The 7,649-nt window shown below is 42.0% G+C and overlaps 1 protein-coding gene across 1 annotated transcript in view; it reads left to right on the forward strand.

Annotated features, from left to right (window-relative positions):
• The window catches only part of ATG14 (autophagy related 14), a 46,991-nt gene that overhangs the window by 15,059 nt on the left and 24,283 nt on the right, over nucleotides 1-7,649 (forward strand). The window contains exons 3-4 of the mRNA XM_011999763.1: nucleotides 1,369-1,411; nucleotides 6,493-6,574. Coding sequence (XP_011855153.1) covers nucleotides 1,369-1,411; nucleotides 6,493-6,574 — 125 coding nt within the window. The remainder of the gene's footprint in view (nucleotides 1-1,368; nucleotides 1,412-6,492; nucleotides 6,575-7,649) is intronic.

Below are 7,649 nucleotides of genomic sequence, written 5' to 3' on the forward strand. Positions count from 1 at the left end.
GCCAGGATGGTCTCGATCTCCTGACCTCGTGATCCGCCCATCTCGGCCTCCCAAAGTGCTGGGATTACAGGCTTGAGCCACCGCGCCCGGCCACAACCTCTTAAAGTGTAGGAAAGGAGTACATCTGGGAGAGGTAAAGCAGGAGAAGCTACCAAGTTTCTAGAAAATACTGGCCTCAGACCCCGTACGTGGTACGAAGTAGATACTCAATGAATCAAATCCCTGGCACTGGTAATTGATGTGTGAGTCCAGGACAGTTGGCATGATTAGTAGACTTAAATTAGTGCTGGTGGCTCCCATGGGGCATTACTGCTTCCATTTGCCTTTCTTCTTTTGTCCGTATCAGTATATTACAGCATATGGTCTGCACATTATCTATATCAGAATTCATTAGCTGAGATAATGGTTAAAAATTCAGATTCTTGGAATCCTATCCTCAGAGATTCTGATTCAGTAGATATGGGGTGAGGCCTAGGAATCTGACGTTTGTTTTTTTTTGGGGGGGGTGGGGCTGGGGAATCTGAGTTGTTAACAGGTACACCTGATGAATATCTCACCCCCTAGGATTGAGAATTGTCCTATAGAACCTTCTGGTACAGAACCTGCTCCCTAGATGCACCCCAGATGTTTGCATCTCTGTGCCTTCATTCAGTTTCTCTCTACCTCAGTGTTTTTCCTCTTCTCTGAGCGCGCCCTGCCCAACTCAAGGTTCTTAAAGGGTCGTCTCTTTTGTGGCACCTCCCCAAACCATGCCAACATGGATGTCTCACACCCCCGATGAAAACAGTTAATGCTCAGGCCAGTGATTCCCAAAGTGTGACTCGAGCTTCTCTAGAGTCTGCAGTGGTCTGATAAACACATTCATGAGCAGTTTAAATCTAACAGGATATTCTGTATTAGAGAAACCTGCTTGAATTTATTTAACTCTGTAACTTCCCTAACTTCCTCAAACACAAAAAGTTTATTTTTCCCATAGAACATTTTATTCCATAGAACCAATATTTGGAGATACTGGCATGTATCATTTCGTTGGGAACTATTAGATCATTAATTCTCTTGTAACTATTACTGTGAATTATGACAGATGGCAGTTACTGATGATGACTGAGGACAAAGGCTAAGACTGTTAGGCAGATTTATTGTGGACGTTTGTAGAAAGGCTCTTAGCAATGTTCAGAACTACGAAAGGAAGGAGATGACAAAAATTGCAGAGAACAGGGAATTTGGAAAACACTTTAAATGCTAAGTCCCATTTTAACATTTCTAGCCATTTCTGAGAACTTTATTTTAAAAGTGTTTGATTTTACATTTTTGAACTTAGAGTTTTATTATTTTCGGGAACTTATTTTCTGTCTCTTTTCCTTACAGAGTGTTAAAAGCTATGGAAGGAAAATGGATAACAGATCAGTTGGTAAGTTGTAATACATGTTCTTTTTCTTGGGGCTACATGTTTTTAAATTGGTAGAGCTTATAAAATCATTTTTAATTAAAATTTTTAAAAAATCATATTTGGCAGTCCTCTACTTAATCCACTTGTAGCGTGGCCTTCTCAAATATTTTGTCTAGTTACCAAAAATGGGGTATCGGCAATTAATTATGGAGCCATCATAAAGGATGATTTTGAAATCTGGGGTGTTGACATAGAAAAACAAAAACAGTGGGCTATTATCCTTTTTGCAGAAATTATTTATCATACACACTCCAAATGGATTAACGATTAAATGTGTCAAAGAAAATATGGGTGGGTATTTACATAATCTTAGAGTGGGGAGAACCTTTATAAACCATAGAGGAAAGCATTTTGACAGATTACATAAGAGTTTAAAACTTCTGGCCAGGTGCAAGGGCTCATGCCTGTAATCCCAGCTACTTGGGAGGCTGAGGCAGGAGAATCACTTGAACCTGGGAGGCAGAGGCTGCAGTGAGCCAAGATTGCCTCACAGCGCTCCGGCCTGGGCAACAAAGTGAGACTTCCTCAAAAAAAAAAAAAAAAAAAATTTAACAATTAAAGAGTTTGGGGAAGGCGTGGCAGCAGCCAGGCAGCCCAGCTTTGCTAAGGCTCTAGAGGCGCTGTGCCTCGCAGGCGCTCGGCACCTGCCTTCCCTGCAGCCGGCATGCCCAAGAGGAAGGTCAGTTCCACTGAAGGGGCCACAAAGGAAGAGCCCAAGAGGAGATCTGCACGGTTATCAGCTGAACTCGCTCCTGCAGAAGTGGAAATGAAGCTGAGAAAGCAGCAGGAAAGGATAAATCTTCAGACAAAAAAGTGCAAACAAAAGGGAAAAGGGGAGCAAAGGGGGGAAAGTCAGAAGTGGCTAACCAAGAAACTGAAGATTTACCTGCAGAAAACGAGAAACTAAAACTGAGGAGAGCCCCTTTTAAGTGTCGGTGCTTTTTTTTAAGAGGTGGAATCATTCTCTGATTGTTTACTTTTTGGTACAACCAGAAGATAGTGTGGGATATTGAGTTATGGGAGGCTTTGACTGTCTTGGGTGTCAGCTTAACATTCCATAGTTGGGGGGTTAATTTTTATATCCTGTAATGCCAAGCATACTAAATGGCACTATGGAGTCACAGTCCTGCATTTAATGTATTGAACATCTGTTCCCATGTTGTTTTTTAGTAGAACTGTTTCCTAAAGAAAACCGCTCCTTGATGATGGCTCTCCCTGTCACAATTTCGTGCACTCTGTGAGCTCTTTGGTCCTGGTAGTCCTGTTTTCCTAATAACTTTGATACTGTGCTATGAAAGATTGAAAATTTGAATATGTAGTGTACATGCTATTCGGTTGTGAATTGGTGGGACATACGTAACAGCTTATCAACGTGTGAAGATACTGGTACTTGATGACCTCATAAGGAAAATTTGCTTCCAGATTTTAAGCTGGAAAGTCACTGGAATAACTTTAAAAAAGAATTAAAATACATGGCTTTTAGATTTTTGGTACGTATATTAAGAATTGGGTACAGATTGCAATGTCTGTGTACTGATCTTCGGCACAACCAATGAAATCTCAATTACAAAAGAAAAAAAGGGCCAGGCGCGGTGGCTCACTCCCGTAACCCCAGCACTTTGGGAGGCGGAGGCAGGCAGATCACGAGGTCAGGAGTTCGAGACCAGCCTGATCAATATAGTGAAACCCCGTCTCTACTAAAAATACAAAAATTAGCCGGGCATGGTGGCAGGCGCCTGTAAGCCCAGCTGCTCGGGAGGCTGAGGCAGGAGAATCGCTTGAACCTGAGAGGCAGGTTGTAGTGAGGCGAGATGGTGCCACAGCACTCCAGCCTGGGTGACAGAGTGAGACTCTCAAAAAAAAGAGGAAATACTCATGAATAGAGATTTATGGGTAAAAAAAGCTGATTATAGCATAATAGTGAAGCTAAATATATAAATAAATGTTCATCAATCTGGATGAGATAAAAAATTATACTGAGCTGGGCGTGGTGGCTCACGCCTATAATCCCAGCACTTTGGGAGGCTGAGGCAGGCGGATCACGAGGCCAGGAGTTCGAGACCAGCCTGACCAACATGGTGAAATGCTGTTTCTACTAAAAATACAAAAATTAGCCGGGCATGGTGGCACATGCCTGTAATCCCAGCTACTCAGGAGGCCGTGGCAGGAGGATCACTTGGACCTGGGAGGCGGAGGTCACAGTGAGCCGAGATTGTGCCACTGTACTCCAGCCTGGGCCACAGAGCAAGACATTTCAAAAAAAAAAAAGTTACGATACTGTGTAGTTGGTAAAAAGAATGTGGTTAGTCTACATGCTGTGGAATGATGTCCAAGTTGTATTTATTAATGAAAAAAAAAGTAAACTAGGATGAAGTATGAGTCCATTTATGTGAATATGTATTTTAAATATAAATAGACTCATAAAATCTGGGCTGGGTGTTGTGGCGCATGCCTGTAATCTCAGCACTTTGGGAGGCCGAGATGGACTGCTCGAGCCCAGGAATTCAAAACCACCCTTGGAAACATGGCAAAACCCCACATCTACAAAAACAAACAAACAAACAAACAAAAACCAAAAATTAGCCAGGCATGGAGTCCCAGCTACTCAGGAAGTTGAGGTGGGAGAATCACTTGAGCCAGGGAGGTCAAGACTGAAGTGAGCTGTAATCATGCCACTGTACTCTATCCTGGGCAACAGAGTGAGACCCCAACTCAAAAAAAAAAAAAAAAAAACCCTGAAAAGATACACATTAAACTTTAATTTTAAAGATTACCCCTGAGAAATGGGAAGGAGTCAGGCTAACAGTCACATTTTCTGTTTTTCTTCTGTAATGTGTAATTTTTTTTCACAACAGTAAACATTATTCATACATTTCATTATACTTAAAATTTGTGATAGAAGTGAATTTTGCTTATTTTAACTCTGAATGTTTTAGTAAACAAAATATGTTCTGTGGAAGATTTTTCTGAGTTCTGTCATGTTTCTAGTTTTTCTATCTAAGACCTCAATATTCATTTCTAAAGACTCTTACTACCTTTTAAAATTGAGCATTGGTCATATCTGATATATTTCTGAACCCCTCAGTCCCTGTGGATCTGTTTTTGAATATCTGACTCTATTCTAGAGGTTAGAGTTTCGCTCACCATAACATCCCTGTAATCTGTTCTGTATCTCTTACCATCAGACTACTTAGATAAGTGTAACACCATAAACATTTGAGCATTGTTTTAAGCTTTTAATTTTCCACGTTTACAGAGGCATTAGAGAATATTCATTCTTTTTAACTAACTAGTAGATCCCCTCTTAACTAACTAGTAGATCCCCTCTTTTTTTTTTTCTTTTTTTTTTTTTTTTTTTTTGAGATAGAGTCTTGCTCTGTCACCCAGGCTGGAGTGCCGTGGCACAATCTCGGCTCACTGCAACCTCTGCCTCCTGGGCTCAAGCGATTCTCCCACCTCAGCCTCCCTAGTAGCTGGTACTATAGGTGCATGTCACCACACCTGGCTAATTTTTTTTATTTTTGGTAGAGATAGGGTTTCACCATGTTGCTCAGGCTGGCCTCAAACTCCTGAGCTCAAGTGATGTGCCTGCCTCAGCTTCCCAAAGTCTAGGATGACAGGTGTGAGTCACTGCACCGGGCCATAGATCCTATTTTTATTGATCCTTTGTTCACTTTAAGGCAGGGGTCCCCAACCCCCAGGCAACAAGCTACTGGTTTGTGGCCTGTTAGGAACCAGGCCACAGAGCAGGAGGTGAGTAGGGCGAGTGAGCATTACCGCCTGAGCTCCACCTCCTGTCGGATCAGTGGTGGCATTAGTTTCCCATAGGAATGCAAACTCCATTATGAACTGCATATGGGAGGGATCTAGCTTGTGCACTCCTTATGAGAATCTAAAGCCTGATGATCTGAGGTGGGACAGTTTCATCCCTGTAAACCATCCCCCACCCTGTCTGTGGAAAAATTGTCTTCCACAATTGTCCCTGGTGCCAGAAAGGTTGGGGACTGCTGCTTTAGGGGATGCTGAACCTAACTTCTAGTAATATAAAGAGGCAATTTCATGTTTCATGTAATTTTCTGAGGCTTTTTTAGGAAATCTTACTTGAGTTATGCACTGAAAAAATAATGTTTTTTGCCATTTTTATTAACTTGCAAGTACTGTTTGCTTATTGGGTGAGATGACTCGGTTATGTTAACCGTCTCCTCAGTAACTAGAACTAGAGGTTTGGAGCCGTGTGTCAGTAGGACCCTATGTGATGATGCTTGACTTCTGTATCTGCACTGTTCAGTCCAGTAGCCACTAGCCATGTGTGATGTCAGACATTTGACATGAGGGCAGTGTGAGTAAGGAACTGAATTTTTGATTTTTGATTTTTGATTTTTGATTTAAATTGAGTTTTAAGTAACCACATGTGGCTAGTAGCTATATAGTAGAGCGGGTTTAGACAATGTCCTTCAACTTTTTTCTCTTTGCTTACTGATACATACAAAAGAGCTATGTGAATTTTTTTCATGTAATTTCCCTTTCCTTTTTTTTTTTTTTTTTTTTTTTGACGGAGTCTCACTCTTGCCAGGCTGGAGTACAATGGCGCGATCTTGGCTCACTGCAACCTCCGCCTCCCTGGTTCAAGCGATTGTCCTGCCTCAGCCTCCCGAGTAGCTGGGATTACAGGCATGTGCCACCATGCCCAGCTAATTTTTGTATTTTTTTTAGTAGAGACAGGGTTTCACCATGTTGGCCAGGATGATCTTGATCTCCTGACCTCGTGATCTGCCCGCCTCGGCCTCCCAAAGTGTTGGGATTACAGGCATGAGCCACCACACCTGGCCTAATTTCTCTTTTCTCTTCATTGAACTAGAAAAACATTGTTCTGTTTTTCATAATGTTCCATAGTTACAAAAGCTATAACAAACATAATTATATTGGTCTTTTTCTTCATTATGTTTTCTGACATATCTGAAAACAAGCAGTGATCCCAGGTAGATAATCATATTAATCATAGGAGACCAACGTTTGTGATATTTATTACATGCTTTTTTCAGAGATGGAAAATAATGTCCTGCAAGATGAGGATTGAACAGTTAAAACAAACAATATGTAAAGGAAACGAAGAAATGGAGAAAAGTAAGTATATCGCGTCCTTCCTTCCAGCCCTAGAAAGTGCCCATGTGGAATTTCATGTGATTAATAAACTAGAGGGACACAGAAAGAGAGGGAGGGGTGGGGCAGTGGCAACTTGGAGAATTTTGATACTCGCCTTCATCTTTCCTTGTAAAACATTTGTATAAGGAATTTTTAAAAATTAAATACACAATTATAGAGGCCTTAAATAACCAGATTCTTTTCTCAATTAAAAAAGTTGGCCAGGCACGGTAGCTTATGCCTGTAATCCCAGCACTTTGGGAGGCTGAGGTGGGTGGATCACCTGAGGTCAGGAGTTCGAGACCAGCCTGGCCAACATGATGAAACCCCATCTCTACTGAAAATAGAAGAATTAGCCGGGCATGGAGGCCTGCACCTGTAGTCCCAGCTACTTGGGAGGCTGAGGCAGGAGACTCACTTGAACCTGGGAGGCAGAAGTTGCAGTGAGCCCAGATCACATGACTGCACTTCAGCCTGGACCACAGAGCAAGACTCTGTCTAGTAAATAAATAAGTAAATAAATGTTGGCTAGGATCCCTGCCATTCATTCATTAATTCAACAAACATTCAACAAGCCCCTACTATATACCAAGCCCCATACTGTGCACCAGGAATACGGAGATGAATAGACTCCAGTCTGGAAGCAAAGAGACTACAGCCGTAAAAACTGTTAGTTTCTACAACTGTCTTCCCATTCGGATCTCAAGAAGTTACTGAGGGGTCTCTTCTTGCTATGGTACTAGGCTGTAACGGCTCGATGAAAAAAATAATGAAAGGGATAGAGGAGTGGGGGGCTGGGAGAGTGTCCAAAGGAGGAATTTCTAGTCGAAATCAGGGAAACTCCAAAGAAACACGGCAACATGTATATCTGAGCGACTAATAATTTAAAAGACGACCTTTATTAAGTGCTTTCTCCATAGCTATTACAAAGGTACCCGCTTTCCTTGGATTGTCTAGATTCTTCTGGCAACGTGGTCCTGGGCACAAGCGTCCTCTTCTCCGGACCTCATCAGTGCATTGTTACACGAAGAAAGTAGCACCGGGCGCTCAGTTCTGT

This window comes from Mandrillus leucophaeus, unplaced genomic scaffold (genome assembly GCF_000951045.1).
Source record: "Mandrillus leucophaeus isolate KB7577 unplaced genomic scaffold, Mleu.le_1.0 Scaffold60, whole genome shotgun sequence".
Taxonomy (NCBI): Eukaryota; Metazoa; Chordata; class Mammalia; order Primates; family Cercopithecidae; genus Mandrillus; species Mandrillus leucophaeus.